We start from the raw sequence: 18,942 nt of genomic DNA on the forward strand, positions 1-18,942 counted from the left end.
GTGCCGGAGATTAGCTGCTAACACACAGACAGGACGGACACACGGACACACGGACGGACACACACACGGACGGACGGACAGGGGGCAAAACATACTCTCTCGCCATGCCTTTCGGCCTGGCGGAGACAATAAATTGGATTTCTTTATTTTCTATTAGTATTTTAAACTAAACAATAATGTCACATCCCTCCCTAGTCGTGACTGAAAGAATAAAATCAGCAGACAAAACGTTTTCTCAGAAGGATGGCTGGCATCTCCCTTAGGGACAGGGTAAGAAGAAGCTCAGTCATCTGGGAGAGACTTGGAGTAGAGGCGCTGCTCCTTTACATGGAAAGAAGCAAAGCTGAGGTGGGGAAAACTGGGCGTTTCCCCAGGGAGGTTTTCCAGGCATGCCCAGGTGGGAAGAAGAGACCACGGGGAAAGACCAAGAAACAGATGGGGGTTCACCACGGTACTGTATCACCACGCTGCCCTGAGAATGGCTCGTGATCCCCCAGTTAGTTGGCTATTAATGTGGCCTGGGAAAGGGAAGTCTGGCATTCTCTTCTGGAGCCGTTACCTCCGCGACCCGACTCCGGATAAAGCGGTAGAAGATGGATGGATGCATGGATACAACTTTACAGAACTTACATTATTAATTGAGCCAATGTATTTAGGTCCACCCATTCCTGGGACATGTGAGCCTTTTCCAGTGAAGACACAGTCTCCCTACATGACTGACAGCTGTAGTCTGTATCACTAACGTCGGGTGAAAATCACCCGATAGGCTCTATGCACAGCAGCCATATTATCACTTCCTTCACAGGTGTTACCAATGATACTAATGAAGGCTCTGTTCCGTTTAGTGTAGCACAGTGGTTCTCAGATTTTTCCACGACCCCCATAACTCTGAGAGTGTACAAATGGAACCAAATGGACCCGTACGGGTCCATTTGGTTCCATTTGTACACTCTCAGAGTTACACACCCGTAAGGGGCCATGAGGGTCCCTGGACCCAAATTTTAGACCCACTGGTGTTACAGAGTGTTTTCAGTGAGCCAACATGAACAATATCAGCACTCGGACTCCTTCACCTTCACCGGACGCCTTCATTAGTATCAATGGTAACACCTGTGAATGTCTTCACAGTATGTCTGCTGTGCATAGAGCCTATTATCACCCTGTAGAAAATCACCAGGGATGGGGGGCAGGGAAACAAGCCTACCTTCGATGATGTCACTGAGCAGCCTGAAGGTACCCAAGGCCCCACCCACCTCAGACATCAGCAACACAATGGAAATCACATAACCATAATTGTGTGGGTGAAAATATTAAAATAACCCGAAGTTAGTGTTCTAGGGTTAAGGTTTAATTCCATCTATGAGGGAGGATTCTGCCAATGCTTTTCAATGGGAATGGAGCGGTTTGTTGTTGCCATTTGCGGATTTCTGCAACAAACAAAAAACGCTCCCATTGAAAAGCATTAGCAGAATCCGCCCTCATAGGTAGAATTGAACCTCGGTGTGACCGCGCCGTTAAGCCTGATTTCTCAGATCTCAGTTTTCAGAACAAAACTTATTTCAATAAGGTTCCAAAACAGTTGGGTTTTTCTAAAGAAGTTTATTTTGTAGCTCTGATCCTCTACTTTCATATAAAATGGATGAATGAATATACAGTATAGCTACTAGTTTCTATCACTTATAATTGTTTGAATTCCTCTGTATTCCTGTAATAGTTCCAGGACAAAATGTAGTATTGCTGCATTGTGAGTTGCTTTTTTGAAGTAAAATCAGGTTCACATGGCCTAGATTTGTTTTCTAAATATTCTAATATTTATTAATGTATTTGTATTGGGGAAGAAATGTATTTATCAGGACCACTGCATGCTATTAACACAACCAATTCCTTAGACAACCAATTACGGTATGCTAATTGTGATGAAACTCTAAAATGGACTTCCACCGTGTGGTGGGCTTCCAATTTGAATCTTTAGAGGGAATTTCAATTAAATTAAACAATTTAATTAATTAATTAGTTTAATTTGATGCCTCATTGAACAAAGCTTGCACTGACAGTGTGCGTGTGTGTGTGTGTGTGTGTGTGTGTGTGTGTGTGTGTGTGTGTGTGGGCGCGCGCGCGCACGTGCGTGTGTGTGTGTGTGTGTGTGTGTGTATGTACTGTGTACGGCATCAAAACAATCCTAAAAGCACATTGAAAAGTACGTACATAATGACAGTGATCAGATAAAAGTCACATGACTCGTAACTGTGGATGTGGCAAATCCAAGTTGAAACGCAGGCACATGACATGTAGTTTTAGCAGTTCACCTTTCCGATTCAAATATGATATAGAAGTATTTTTTTTATTTCCTTATCCCCCATCTCATTACTTGTCAAAGCAGTCTAAACCTGTCCAGTAATTAGTTGTAACAGAAACCAATTCCAATTCCAAATAGTAATAGGTTAAAAAGCTACGGCAGTGAAAGTGCAATTACTGTGCGATTGTGACACCATCAAAATAAAAAGACAATGCCTTTCGGAAAGGACAAAGATGGACCAATTATATCAGGCTTGATAAAAGGTACTGAAAGCTCATTCCTTCTGCCCTCAATGAGCAGTGTGAAAAAGATAAATAGACACGAGTTTAATTGGCCTCCGCTTCAGGTTACTGTGCTAATTGTTCACCTTACGTTGGGAAATTTGGAGGATGAGCATTATAGCAGGTGACATTTTCTGGTGATCTGATAATGTTAACACCAACGCAGTGGCCCGGAGTAGGCAACGATGATTCACCACACTGAAGCTAACATTGTAGACAATCCTCTCTGATCTAATAGCATAAAGAACTGATCGAATAGTATGCAAAAAAAACACAAATTATCATCCTCGGTTTCATTGTTATTTGTTGCCTCGGTTGCATCAACTCCCTTTTTCCACATAGCAGCATCAGTTTCTCTACACAGAGCTGTCAGTTAAGCAGAAATGGGCGCACCAATCATTGTGCATTGACTGTCGTTGTAAGTTGTACAGTACATGCAAAGTTCACTCCTCTTCAATGCAAGAGATTTGATGCACCCCATATATATGGGCATAGATTCTGCACTGACTGCTGCTGCTCATTCCGCCATGTTGGCCCAGACAATCTGCGCTTTCTAGTGCGTGCATGCCAATCGGTGGATAACAAGATCACAGAACTGCGGGTGCAGTTTATTGTTTATTGTTTATTACAGATACCCATTAGTCCTCACCACAGTGAAGACTACTCTTCCTAGGGTCCAAACATTCACACAATCCAATTAAAACATAATACAATGGAATTCTACCATTACATAGTTGAAACGAAACAAAAATGATTGTTGCCATTTGCAGATTTCTGCAAAATAAACGCAGTGGAGGTTTCAGGGTGAGACAAGAAACACCGGAATTGTTTGTCTCTCTGAAACATAATCTAATTCAGCAATCAAGTTTTATTCATTGTGAAACAAAAAGATATCTTGAACGACGGTGATGGAAAGAGCGTATGGTTGCATGGCGCAGCCTTGCATACCGAAAATATCTGATCTATATGCTCACAATGCATCGCAGCGCAACGCCTTGTGAGCTTGGAAATCAGATTTTTTTTCTGGAGCTATAACAGGTGTGCAAAACAAGTAGGTAATGAAGCATGCATCCGTGCGCACTGTGCATTTTTTTGGAAGCACACTCCCAGACAGTCCCAGTATGCCTAGAAAGAACTGGCCTCCTGATGGCGCTATAACAGGCCACGTTTTGGTCTATTATAACTCTTGAACCGTTTTCAGATTCCATTCAGATTTGCTACAATTTACTTTCAAAGTGTGTGGGAGGGAGGGTCCCCTTTTGTAATAAATGGTACAAATCCTGTACGGTCTGCCCCAAATTTGAATCACATATCGAGGCTCCACTGAACAACGGAGAGCCAAAAGCGATTTCACTTCCAGCGCTACAAATGTCACTGTTCAAAGCTGATTCCCCCCCCCCCCCCCCCACCAAATTAGGCATAAATAATCTCGTGAGAGTCGTGACTCATCTGAATGACTGTCAGACAGGGTTATACTACATACCGTTTGCCTGTAATAGGCTCTATGCACAGCAGCCATATTGGAAAGAAATTGGGCCTCTTCTTACTTCCTTCACAGGTGTTACCAATGATACTAATGAAGGCTCTGTTCCATTCTGGTCAGGGTGCTGATATCGTGCACATTGGCTCACTATAAACACTCCATTTTGGTTCCCAAATGGCCCCTTATGGTGGGTGTGTAACTCTGAGAGTGTACAAATGGAACACGGGTCCATTTGGTTCCATTTGTACACTCTCAAGAGTTATGGGGTCCTTGAAAATAAGAGACCACTGTGCCACACTAAATGGAACAGAGCCTTAATTAGTATTATTGGTAACACCTGTGAAGGAAGTAAGGAAGGGGCCCAATGCTGTGCATAGAGCCTATTGCCTAATTCTTACAAGATATTTCCCCATTCAGCTTCTTTGTGTCCTGCTGCACCCCATGACTGACACATTCCTGGGTAGGCGAGCAGGCCTGGCAGAGCACACTTTTTTGATGGGAGGGGGGAGTAAACAAGATAATGCTGTCCAGGAAAAACATGTGTGCATAATCTTCCATTTGCAGATGAGAGCACATCATGATTCCCCCACATCCAATTGAAGCCCCGTTACCTGCGCGCTCTCCATCCACGCTCTCTTTAATTTGACAGCAAGCGGGCAATACAGACACGTCTGCCCCCTTTTTGAAAGATATCGCCCACATGTATAGGATGAATAATTCAAACAGAATAATTCTCTGCTATGGTTCCTGTGGAGGTGGGACCAGTGTGTCCCCCTCCCTCCTCCTCCCAGCACTAGGACAGCCAGGACGTTCATACATAAAAGATGAAAGGTTTGATAGCCTCGAATGGATCCAGGGACAGGGGACCGTGTGCCTTCGACTTTTACGGCCACAGCCTGGCTTAGCTGCCTGCACAGAGCACTGTGTGAACTGCCCCCGCGTTCTCCAGGGCTAGCCTGCATGGAGAGATCATTCAGGGTAATATCTGTGCCATATGCAAGCCTGCTTCTTTCTGCAGTCAGGGGGGTGCAGTATAAATAGCGACAACAGGGAGAGGATGAGACGTAAACAGAAGCCAATGACTAGTTGTGAGCCAAGTCATGACAAAACAACAAACGGAGCGACTTCTCAGTTTGTCGTCAAAGAACGCCATAGAAAAACAGTCCATGCTGTAACTCCTTTGAACTCTAATGGACTATTAAAAAAGCTTTTTGCTGGCAAAGGAGAGGTTCCCAAGATGACATTCAGTTCCCATCAACATATGTTGACAGCTCTTTCTTAAACCGGGAGTCATACACTGCGGTTTGTGATTGTAACCTAAAAACTCAGCTATCTAATTTACCATTAAAACCAACATTATTTTGTGCTACAGAGACTCCCTTGAAAAGTGGTACAGACAGATCCATTTGAGTGGAGCCAAACCCTCCGCCCACCCAATCACCTGACACAGACATGATAACGTTTCACTAGAGCACATCAAAGATTGGCACATTTCTTCTTTCTAAAAGGAGGAGCAGCATGCGAGGCGTTGATATCCTTTAGGAAGAAAGGAAAGTACAGTGAAATGCAGCACTGTCTGTCAGTCACATTCTGTCCTTCTTGCGCCTATGCCTATGACATTAAGGAGACTGGAACCTTTTGGTGCTATATGATTTGGTTTATTGGTCAGTATCTCAAGACAATTCACTAAGCTTGGGTATGCATAGATTTTATACTTTTTGTCCGTGATTTCTTGCGTCAGTTACACTGCAATCTGGGAACCCATCGCCAAATAAAAAGGAAAAACAGTGCCCTCTGCTGTTTTTTACTTATTCATTTGGCTCTGGGCGGAGCTGAACGGACGACCCGTGCTCAGGGAAACCGGGATTTTGGTCTGCCTTCAGCCTTTCACTTCCGGTGGTGCACCTATGTTTTCATTCCCACTAACAATATTTCTCCACGGAACAGTAACACCATTTCTCGCAAAGAACATGGATCGTTTTAGTTATAAGCCCACAATGAAAGAGCAATTTAAACTGTTACTAACTTTCCGTGGTTTTGTCGGCTTCGAGGACGCTATTGTTAAAATGAGTTTCGGTTTGTTTCCAGTGGGGAACGAACGGCACACACGTAAATCCCGCCCACTACATTTGATTGGGTAAAGCGCGGCCTGCTTCCTGATCTGACGGCACGCCCACTTGTAGCCAATGTGCACGGGTTGTCAACACGGCTACCGACAGATTCAAGCGCAGCGATGGATCCGTTCTTGAGAGATTAGGTACACTGAAACTCACATCCCCTCTGTGGCAGTCGTATGTGCCACAAATGACGTGTAGCGTAGGCGTTCTTAGAATGCCCTATTCTTCTCTTGCAAAATGAATTACAATAGAGCACCGAAGTCCGACTTCACTACTGCTAGAGTCACAGAGTAATGTTTGTATTGGAAATCCCATAGGCACATCTTAGATCCTGTGTTCCAAAGATAAACAAATCATCCCTGCAGTTTTACTCATATGGATATGAAGCATCAGCTGATGGTGAAAAAGTACTACATTATCCAAAGAGTAAGACAAAAAAACAAATCTCCAAACACAGACGTTATCAAACTCAATACCACAAACTACACAGAGTCACATACCTGTCAAAATACCACAGCAATTCATTATCATACACTTCTATACATAACCATAGCGAGTATACGTTATCTTTTCTCTAACTTATTTGTCTGCATATGTTGGCATTGATCTGCAGATTTCACAAAATATCTTATTTTTAGGCTCGTCTTACGCAAGCCAATTCCAGGAGTCTCACCATTAAGGTTGAAACTTTCCCTCTTTTTTCGTCTCACGCTGCCTTTCACTCTCCCTCAAATCATCTGGAGGCTTTCTTGTCTTTGTTATCGTTTTTTTTTCCCCTGTCGTTTGGCCAGATACTGGTGGGTTTAAAAAACATATTGAAGATGAATGAAAGGAATGACAGGAACACGTCTTCTGTAAGCCAGCTGGAGTAAACATGAACGTGCGTGTATTGCGGGAGCGAAACGAGCTGTGCAGGTGCGCTGAGGTCGGGGGGGGCATACAGACAGCAGACAGCTCTGTCTTTGATCCAATATGACATCGGGCTCACGTATTGCTATGTTTTAGCAGTAATTACCGAGAGGATTTCACAGGAAGCCTTACAAAACACAGTATACCACAGGGAAATAGTGTAAAATTAGATGTTAGTGCTAGATTAGATGTTATTTTCAAGGGCATTGTTTTCATTGGCCCCAGCAGGCAAGAGCCTTTTGCATTCTGTTTAGATTGTCAACTCCTGGACTTCTAAATGTGTATAGATTGGTGCTACAGCTAGTCAGCCTCACATGGCAGATTGTTCTATACGTAACATGCATTGATGACATGTCATTTTTAGATTTGAGCTAAAAAGCATTATTTTACTCTTTGGCTATAAAAAAATAGCAGATATACAAGCTCATAGCGCGGCACCGAGTGCCGCGCTACGAGCTTGTAGATCTGCTAATTTTGAAAAATCGAGAAAATGTTAGCAAATCTTTGAATATATATTTTTTTAAAGCAAACATTTGTAACTCAAATCTTTGCTGGAACAAAATATTTTGAGATGGGGGTCTGCGGCCAGATACATATACATTTTGGGGTCCTTGACATGAAACCACTGACATAGCAACATACTGTATGTCTTTTCAAAAAACTGTTAGGAATTAGAAGACATTTTGTAGAATCGGGAACCTCAGGCCTTAATGAGTTAACCACTTGAACAGTAGTATCCCCCTATTCAGTGTCAGAACAGGCAAACAGTCCGCAAAAATAGGCGTACATTCAGTTGTAATAGCACATCTACAAGCTCTGTATGCTAGTAGATCGTCTATTTTCGCCAAAGAGATTTGGTGTAGAGGTAGTCTGGGAGGCTTCGGCTCAAAGCCTGGACAGCAGGGGCGCGGCCACTGCTTTCTGATTCAAATCAACAGCCAATGAAGAAAAGGGGGCGGGATCCACATGCAGTGGGTGTTGCATGTAAATAGGAGACGACGGGAAGCCCTTGAGAAATTTTCCCCTTGAGAAATTGCGGCTGCCATTGTTGTGTACTGCTGTTTGCCTCTCGTCTGACTTTTTAGACGAGTTGCACAGCTCTCAGACCGGTAAGAGGCGTGTCCGCTCAGATTCTGAGCGTAAGTTACATCCCGCCCACAAATACCAGGGCTTTGGCTCTGGGAACTCAGATTAGTGTAGAGGTAAAAGAAGGAGCCGTCCCAAGGATACACTGGGGGACACCACCAGTCAATGAAATTGACATCAACTAATTTTCTAAACTGGCTGCACGCTAAATGAGCATTCCTTCAAATCCCATTCATTATCAATTCTTTACACCTGATACGATTATTTTACATTAACTTACTTATGCCTACTGTAGCTGTGTTGCAGTTGGGCACCTGCCAATTATACATGAAGGTAATATATTACTGGTGCAATATCCTCAAGATTCAATATGGTTTATTTGGCACTCACTCATATAGGTGCAAGCAGCTAATTGGCAAGGCCTTTTAACATCCCTAGTCTCATCTTGTTTGTTAATCATACTGTAATCTGTGACTAACCGGAAATCAAGTAATGGAAGGAATCTGAGCCTGGTGGAGCCCACTTCCTTCTGGCCTGTTTCATTTACATCTGTACAACGGCCCATTTCATTTACGCCTCTTGGCCAATTAACCCATTAAGACCTCAGGCAGATTCTACAAAATATGTCTTCTAAATCCTAACAGTTTTCTGAAAAATTTATGTTTCTATGTTAGTGGTCCTCAATTTTTTTTATGTCAAGGACCCCCAAAATTATATGTAATTGGCCGCCGACCCCCATCTCAAAATATTTTGTTCGAGGGACCCCCAGAAGCAGAAGATTTTAGCTAAAAATGTTCGCTTTAAAATAAAATATACATTCAAAGATTTGCACACATTTTCACGATTTTTCAAAAATAGCAGATCTACAAGCTCGTAGCGCGGCACTCGGTGCCGCGCTATGAGCTTGTAGATCTGCTATTTTTGAATAGCCAAAGTGCATTTAGGCCGTCTACTGACCCTTCAAGTGCAAAGTCACCAGAGCTTCCCTGTCCTGCTGTTGGAAGCTCTGTAAGATTGGTGGCAGTGAGGGAACAAAGAGAGAAAAGCAAACAGAGAAACCAATAGACTGTTTATAAGAATAGGCAATTATAGGCCTACTGTTCATCTTAACGCTTCATTTCCTTTCCACATATGTTACGCAATATTCCCTTTAGTGTATATGGAAGGAAAATGCATTCATTTTAAGGATTAATCAAAATGATACTTTTTGATTAATGTTAAACGCAATTGAGTACATGAAAAGCACTCTATGAATAAAAAGATGTTATTAACACAATCAAGCAACTGAATTGAATGAAATAGCGTCTTCTGCTTGTTTCCTGATACACAAAAGTAATGCAGTCTTTCCTAAAACTGTGCGTATATATATATATATATATATATATATATATATATATATATATATATATATATATATATATATACACACACATATACATATACATATACACATACACATACACATACACATACACACACACAATTATTATTATTTGTTTGTGTGTTAAATACTGTATATCCCTGTAATCATTGCTATAGACTAGAGTGTGTGTTCAGTAACAATAGTCTCCCCATCTCTTTAGTACACAGGATACCAATTTTTGCCAATCAGAAGAGAGAACTCGTACAGGATACAAGATAAACAAGTGAAATTGGACGTGATGAAACAAAAAATGAACAGACAAAATTGGAACTGGAACACAATAAAATAGAAGCTGGAAAATTCGTACTTTCTCCTAATTGGATGAAATTGGTGTCCCATTTGAAAATGTATTTTCTGTTTCTGCCTGGAGACCCATGTTCCTGAACAAACACAGCAATGATTACTATCAGAATATAAAGCTTGAATTTAACAAAAATGCTTTCATTTTAACCAAAAGATAAACTTTGGCTAATTGATAAGCCATTAGACAAGGCTAGTTTGAATCAAAAGGCTTATCTGATTTTATTAGGTGTGTAAAAAGAAATGAGAATGAATAACCCAGAGTAACCTCCCCCACCCCCTCATAGAGATGCACAACCATTACATTTGTTCAGACACCAACTAATAAGCCTGCCTGAATCTCTGGTATTATATCTATTATCAATGAACATTATTACATTATAACTCAGTATTAAATGTGGAGCGCTGGCTGTTGTAAAATCTACTGACTGACTGACTGAATGCATAATTGTGCTTGCTGAGTGGTCTTCAGTTGCTACAGTATGCATCTACAGACACACAAACACACAAACACACACACACACACACACACAGTGACAGTATATACGGTATATATAGCCTTAATGCAACTCTGCTTTCCTGACAAGAAAGACAGGAGAAAGAAAAGGCATGACAGGAAAATGGTCTATGTTTACCTATTATATATATTATGAACGAAGCTGGGAATAGACAATTACATGCATTTTTAGAGAGTAAATACAAACTATGTCATACTGCAGTGGTTCTCAAACCGTGGGTCGGGGACTGAGGACCTCCCCCCAAAAATTGTCAAACACAACCAAATATTCAGTAAGAAAGAAGCAAAAATTTGGAAAATAACTGATCTACAAGCTCAAAACGCCTCGCGTGATGAGCATGTACACTGTAGATCGGCTATTTTCACAATCTGTGGAACCGAGTCAAACTAAATGTAATGCCTCAACTCCTACAATTCCAAGTGCTTGTCAGGGTGGGAGTTCAAATATGATTATTTTGGCAGGTCCCAAGTTCAAATATGATTATTTTGGCGGGTCCCCGGTTCAAATATGATTATTTCGGGGGGTCCCCAGTTCAAATAAGTTTATTTTGAGGGGTCCACAGTTCAAATAAGATTATTTTGGGGGGTCCCCTGTTCAAATAAGATTATTTTGGGGGGTCCACAGTTCAAATAAGATTATTTTGGGGGGTCCCCTGTTCAAATAAGATTATTTTGGGGGGTCCACAGTTCAAATAAGATTATTTTGGGGGGTCCCCTGTTCAAATAAGATTATTTTGGGGGGTCCACAGTTCAAATAAGATTATTTTGGGGGGTCCACAGTTCAAATAAGATTATTTTGGGGGGTCGTGGCCTGAAAAGTTTGAGAACCACTCAACTGTGTCATACTGTGCAGTAATCTGTACTGGCCTCTACAGCCTGGCCTCGACCAAAGCAGTGCATGCTGAAGGTCTTTGATACACACTGCTGTCTGGGCAACCTACGTTCAGAGCATCAGCCTCTCTTCCATCTAAACAAGCCAAAACACAATCCATGTTTATGGCATATGTCAATGACATGATTATATTCATCTGTCCAATGTGAATACAATAGCCTACACCTTAACCCTTTAAAACCGGGAAAGCATCTGTTTAATTTTTTATTTGAGCAAAAAAGCATTATTTTATTCTTTGGCTATTCAAAAATAGCAGATATACAAGCTCATAGCACAGCACGAAGTGACGTGCTATGAGCTTATAGATCTAGATTATTTTTTTTTATCTTGAAAATTTGAGCAAATCTTTGGAAATATATTTTTTTAAAGAGAATTTCTTTTACTCAAATTTGCTTCTGGGGGTCCCTGGCACAAAATATTTTGAGATGGGGTCGGTGGCCAAATACATATAACTTTGGGGGTCCTGAGAACCGTCCGTCCGACCGATGCGGTCGCCGACCACCCGATGCCGAGTCGGTCGTAGAGGCGGTTGTCCAGAACCACCGATCCGACTGATTCTATTTCATGAAATGATGCATAATTCTGAAACTATTGAACAGCTACAGCAGACCCAACGCCACATTCCCACTGGACATCTTTCATCAACACTAAATCCATTACAATTATGCTCCACCACCATTCATGTAATCAAACAGCTGATAGGCCTACTGTGCACACAGGCAATAAATCATCATGAAAAGTCACTGATCCAGTCCACCTTATTATAACTATACAGATTACTATTTGGTATTTGGTTAATCCACTGTTAGATTGATTGTTATTTAGTTTGTTAGTTTGTTAGTGTTATTTCTCAAGGGAAATAACATCTCACAGCCCTCAATGCATTGCATTGTGAGCTTGTAGATCAGCTATTTTTGAATAGCCAAAATGTAAAATAGGGCTTACGTGTTGCAAAATGTTCCTAATTTTGCTAGGGACCCCTTGGAACCCCCTCAAGGATCCGCGGGAATCCTCAGACCCCACTTTGAGATAACCTGACACCGTCAAATGGAAGAAGCTTGCGACACACATTTGTTTCACAGGCTACTTCCCATCTGAGACTCCGGTCGCAGAATCGATGACAGACAGTTTTTCTTTTTTTCAAGCTACTAGGCAGGTGATTGGATGATCCCGCCCCTAGCAGCCGCTGATTGGTTCGGACACGCAGTGTTCGGCCATCTCTACTCCCTGCGCAATCCCAGACCTCCCTGAAATCAAATGCAAATGAGATTTCCGGAGGGAGGGGGTTTACCAGGCTAACTTTGAGAGCCCAGTGAGTTATGGGACTTTGAAACCAGGGATGAACTTTCTGATTGAATCCTCAGTGGGTTTCAGTTGCACACAGCAGAGCTCACAGTGCAGGGGTTGACACTAAGGTCTCAGAGGCACTTGGCCGTCGGGCAAGTACAGGTCAAGTTTCTACTTGCCCCAAAAGTAAATCTTGATAGGTAAAATTTGAACACTTTTTTAAAACTTTACTTGCAAATTCTGGAGCTGTGAGATATGGACATATCTCAATATTTATGCCAAATATCTCAATAGCTAATATATAATATGACTTATGTTAAATTCCACAGACATCTTGTGTTGTGTTTATAGCGAACTAAAGACAGTTGCTTCCCCCACTCAAACACACTTGGCCGTCGGGCAACCTGAAAGCAAACACCACTTGCCCGAACGTTTTATTTACTTGCCACGGGCAGTCGGGCAACCATTAGTGTCAACCCCTGCAGTGGTTACATTGTGTACACTCTCTGCATTACACATTGCTAAATTAACACTGATGATTTCACTGTGTATAGAAGAGTGGACCTCCATGTTATGTCTTTCGTTAAGGAAAACATACCTCTGAATTACAATTGTTGAACGACACATTTAAAATATTCAGTGAAATTTTGATAATGAATCTCTCATCAAATTCGGTAACATTGGACAGCGCAGCAGCAAGTCCAGTGCAGTAAACACAGTAAAGACTGGGGGGGGGGTGTATTTTCCCCCCATCCCCTAGTTAGTCCAGCGATCCTTCCTTCATACACAGCAAGGGGCACACAATGCCGAGTGAGCACTGCACTGATGCACACACATCACTATATTTTTTTCACATTATACACACACACACCAAGAAATAGCAACGGTTGCCAGAACAGTTAATCAATGTCATGCTAAAAAATTAGATGGGATCCAAACGTCTCCCTCTGCACATGTTCAATTCTCTCTCTCTCTCTCTCTCTCTCTCTCTCTCTCTCTCTCTCTCTCTCCTCTCTCTCTCTCTCCTCTCTCTCTCTCTCTCTCTCTCTCTCTCTCTCTCTCTCTCTCTCTCTCTCTCTCTCTCTCTCTCTCTCTCTCTCTCTCTCTCTCTCTCTCTCTCTCTCTCTCTCACACACACACACACACACACACCCTGGCCTCTTCACTTGTTATTCTTTTTCTCTTTTGCTATTTATACCCGTCACACATTCTGCTAAATCTCACAGCATTCCGAAGCATAGAGTGGTAGCGATAAATTTTTCAGGCTTTCCAGTGGAATTTTAAGTGCCACAGCAAAGTTACATTGATCACATCATCACATCTCCAATCTGTATAGTGACAGGGATAGTCTAATGCTATACACCTCGACCCAAACATGTTCCTGACATTCCATTAACCACCAGCCACTGGGGGATTTGGTGGAGGTCACACAGAGAGACAACTGATGGCATGGCATTCAAATCATCTACTGCCAATTGGACTTTCAAATGTAGCCTGGAAGGGGATTTGAGCATCTGCTGCCTGGGACAGATTAAACGTGGGGGTAATTATTAGAGGTGGCTCCCTGGAGTTTTCTAGCTCAACATCTTCACAAGCGGAAAGGAAAGGCACTGGCTTTTGCTCCCATTAACTGATGAGAAACAGTGAGAGGGGGGTGGGGGGGGTGTGCTCTGAAATCAAGACAGTGTAGTGTAGCCATGGAAGAGGAGGAGAGACAAAGGAAAACTCCAGTCATACTGAATGCAGACCAACAGATGGCTTATACAGAGAGAAAATACGGGTACACATTCATTACCTCGAAATAAGAAGGCTTTGCTGCTGTTGTGAAGCCCTGCCACTTGGGTAATTCCATAAGTAGCATTGGCCAGGTCAAGTTCATTGATGACATCAAGCTGGTAATCTTGATCTGTTCCAAAAGCCAAAACTGTCAAAAGAAAAGATCAAGGTTAGAGCATGTTCGAGCAGAGACATTCGCAGTGTTAGAAGAACCTGCAAGGGTGCCTGAATACGCTGTATTAAAACTGATGGTCATTATGGCCACGCTTACAATGAATATTCCAAACAAAAGTCACTCATTTCTATTCATTAGTGCACAGGCTGCTGCCAGTGTACACTACTATACCCCCAAAAAGATGCATTGGCTGTGCCCCTGGTAATCACCTGTGTTCTCCCTGGACAAGGTACCATAAAATACTGTGTGTTATTGTGGCAGTCAGACATTACAGAGTAAAGGTAAAGGGACAGCACTACATTTCACATGATGCTGTGGGGTTGAACATTGGAGAACCAAAAAAGTACTTCGAGTCAAAAACTGATATAAGCTGCGGTTTATATTCTCCTGCGTGATTCCCCCGAAGACAAAATCGATATAAAGACTGCGTGCGCGCGCGCGCAAGGTGGAGACGAACAAGCCCCCATGGTTATAGCCTCCCAGAACGCTAATGTTCGTGTCAGCCAGGTAAGGTAAAGGTAGGTAACAGCATGTTATCACACAAAGTAGTATCATCACACGACTCAAACACCACCTTACCTGGTTTGGTAAAAAAGAAAAGGGACAACAACGCCACGGGGAAATCCATTTGCGTGAGAGTTGCGCTGTACAGTTTCCTCAACAAAAAGGGTTTCCAGCCACCTTGCGCTCCGTGTTCCTCCAGCCGCTCCGTTCCGCTGTGCTGTGTGGAGGAGCTCTGCTGCGCTGCCTCTCACAACGGACTGTTCCACATCATGGCAGGAGAGGGGTTCCGGCCACCGTCCACGGTCGACGCACGCTCTTCTTGAGCACGTGACGCACGCGCGTATCGGCAACGCTCACTTTCAATGTCTTCATTTTTGACTTTTCTCTGCGTTTATTCGTATAATTCTTTCGAAGAAAGCGGAAAAGTGGACGATATTCTCCCACTCCCACCAAAAGACCGTAGGTTCCCCCGCTGCCCCGGACCATTGAATGATCCAATTTTCGGAGGTGAGGTGAGAGGAGGCTTTTCAAAGTAAGTCAAGGGTAGGTTATGAGAATTCTCTCTCCAGCCAGATGGTTGTGTCAGTTTAATAGTGGATCCTAGATTCTAGCCACAGGTTGTTGTCCACGTTATGGTTAGGGCATGCCACATGATACAAATAGGCTAAGCTTGTCAGTCACAATTCATTAATCAGTGATGGCTACTTTTTTTTTTAAAGGGGTAAAATTGGGAGCCCTCTCGTCTCTCCACATCCTTTAAACCAGGGGGGTTCAACAGGGTGTTCAAACCCGAGGCCAAGCCATAGTGTGATAGGAGCTCCTTTTTTCTTCTTTTTTACATTAACCACTTGCACCATAGCATCCATCCCTCTTCACTGAAGCAGATCTACAAGCTCAAAACGTCCTGTGTTGTGACCTTTCGGCAAAGATTTATTGTAGAGGGAAATCAAGAGCAGACCGAGTATAGAGGTTTAAGTGGTTAAATGTCTGAAAATAGGCTACGCGTTAAAATCCAAAATAATAATAATAAGGATAATGTGTAAACAAAAAAACATAATTTGCACAACACTGATGATAGTGCTGTCAAACAAGTCTATGAAGCTATATATGAAATATATATTAAAGCAACACAATTTTATACAATATGTAGTGAGGGTGCCTGCTTCATCTCTTTCTCAGCTAAGGGGTCCTTGGCCTGAAAAGTGTTGAAGACCACTGTTTTAAACCAAACGACTCCTTCTCATCAGTCAGCACTCAGCAGCCCCTCCTGCACTCCCTTACCTATGAATCCCTGGGCCTTTTTAGCATCGCTACTCCAATTCTCTTTCCTCTGGGACTTGTCCTTCTTGAGAGCCATTAATCATACGCTTCTCCAGCTCCGCACACGTCTAATTTGTGTACATTGTGAAATTGTCTCCGTAACCTGCAGCAACACTGGCAAGCAGGAGAGGAACAGTGGCATTTGTTTAATGATTATGGCTGTACAGCAGTGTCAACTGCAGAGACGGCTTGTCTAATTTCATATTTGCTTACACGTGCCAGCTGTATAAATTCTCCCTGTTTTACAAGCCAGAATTTTAACATTTGGAAGCTGACCAATCATTGTTGAACTGCCCGGCAATGGTTAATAGGTTAGCTGCATCATACTACAGTAGCCTGCCCCACAGCAAGCTTTAAAGTTAGTTTAACATTTACAGCATTGCTACCAGCTGTATTTGTGTGCATGACGATAAAGAACTTGAACTTGAGTTGGCATGAAATTACCAGTAAACAAGTCCAGGGGAAATGTATTGTTCCTGGGGGGGGGGGGACTATGATAAATGGTTGGAATCTCTTTTTGGTAATTTTCCTCGTCCTCTCCTAACTCCACATAGGATGTGCACAGCACATTTCACACCAGATTGCATAGAAAACCAGGGATTATACATCCTCTCTATGGGCAATAACTTCTGAAATGCCTAATAGTGAATTTTTTTTTTTTTTTAAGCAAGATTTATTCAAAGAGTACACAAAACATTGTATTCACATTTACAAAAATTGAAACAACTCTTCGGTTTTACATTTTCTCCCAACAACTCCCACCCACCCCTCCCCATCCGCCCACCATTTTCCCCACAAGGCCGGACATACAAACAACAATACATGTACATAAACAAGATCAAATAAATAAAGTAGGATACATAGTTAAGAGACAGGAACAAAAAAACAAAACAAAACACAAAATTATGTTCAAGGGAATGAAGAATAGATTAGAATTTGAGAAGAATAAGGAGAAAAGAAAAAAAAAGAAAAAAAAGGAATTAACAATGATAATAGCAGTGATGTATATAAAAACAAATATACCAATAAAATATGAAATATATTAAAAATAAAACTGTATACACATTTATATAAGTAATGAGCTGAATTAGCTCATTCCGTGACCTTCACATGAAATCACCTCCTTAATACCTTAAGTTATGCATCTTGCACCAAATAGAGATCTGCACCACCAAAGCACCCCAGTACCATGTGTTTTCAGTCAGGTGATAATGATTGTAATCTGCTTACATATGATATTAATGGTTGCCAATAGATATAGAATTTGTCAGAGGATCCTCGAATTGTGAATTTAATTTTTTCAAGCTTCAGAAAAGACATAACATCAATCAGCCATGATTTAGCCGAGGGAGGGGGCTCTGCTTTCCAGTGTAAGAGTATCCTCCTGCGGGCAATTAATGAAGCAAAAGCAATAACAGTAAGTTGTTTTCTAGTAAGAACTACATCCTCCTCAGGGATCCCAAAAATCGCTATTTGAGGGCACGGCAGAATGGTTGTCTCCAACACCTCAGACATAACATCAAAAAAGGTTTTCCAGAACGTAGACAATTTGGGGCAAGACCAGAACATGTGGGACAGGTTTCCCGGTGATTGTGAACATCTATCACAACTGTCCACTACGCTAGGATATATTTTAGATAACCTTGTTTTACTATAGTGAGTTCTGTGGAGAACTTTAAACTGGATAAGGCTAAGCCTCGCACAAGAGGAGGAGGAATTAACCCTCTCCGTTGCCCGCTCCCACCAATCATCTGAAAAGGTGATCCCCAGTTCGGCCTCCCAACCCATCTTGATCTTTTCCAAGCCCAGGTCTCCACGAGGGATAGCTTCATAAAGATATGAGACAACACCTTTAGCCAAACTTGTTGCAGGAAGGAAATGTTCAATCCTAATAGTGAAATTAACCGCTTTCACTCCGGTGACCCTGTTTTGGGCGCCCAAGTTTAATATTCTAAAATAGCGAAGATAGCCGATCTACAAGCTCACAAGGCGTCACATTGTGAGTGTGACACGTTGATGTACTGATTGATTGATGTACTTTATTTAGTAAGACATGAGAAACAGTACATGGAAGTACAATTCACAATACAAGGTCTACTAAATTGGATAACTCGTAAAGCACTAAGCTTGTTTAAAATGAGTTCCCACGCACACAAATCATGATGAAATCATGATTTCATTCAAAACATGAAATCATGATGACGTTGTGAACTTGTAGATCAGCTATGTTTGCTATCTTTGACCAAGTATAATCCAAAACAAATAGAAATGCAAGACAGCCCAACTGGCTTTTACTTCCCGTATCTGTGTGACGTAGGTGGTCGCCCTTTTATGAGACCGGAAGTAGAGTCTATTAGTGAACGTGAATACAGCTTCTGTTTCTTCTTTTTTTCAGAGAGACAAATCAGGAGAAAATGTTTTCGACTTTTCCGAGATCTAGCACCAGTAAATATAGAACATTTGCGAGATCTGCTGCCAGACGGCCCCCACTTAGGAGACCATTTGTGTACTATTTCGCCCCAGTGGCGAAGCGTGGGTTGGACTATCTTCCTATAAGCATCTTTGGTATAACATAG

General features: G+C 42.1%; 1 protein-coding gene across 1 annotated transcript in view; it reads right to left on the bottom strand.

Moving 5' to 3' along the window:
• Window positions 1-15,228, bottom strand: part of LOC308082649 (protein kinase C-binding protein NELL1-like) — a 302,553-nt gene extending 287,325 nt beyond the window's left edge. Inside the window, exons 1-2 of the mRNA XM_080424542.1 lie at window positions 15,122-15,228; window positions 14,387-14,515 (exon numbers count right to left, since the gene is read on the bottom strand). Coding sequence (XP_080280668.1) covers window positions 14,387-14,515; window positions 15,122-15,170 — 178 coding nt within the window. The 5' untranslated portion in view covers window positions 15,171-15,228. The remainder of the gene's footprint in view (window positions 1-14,386; window positions 14,516-15,121) is intronic.
• Window positions 15,229-18,942: the final 3,714 nt, after the last annotated feature.

The sequence above is a fragment of the Gymnoscopelus braueri genome (genome assembly GCF_963280865.1).
Source record: "Gymnoscopelus braueri genome assembly, chromosome: 1".
NCBI classification, from domain to species: domain Eukaryota; kingdom Metazoa; phylum Chordata; class Actinopteri; order Myctophiformes; family Myctophidae; genus Gymnoscopelus; species Gymnoscopelus braueri.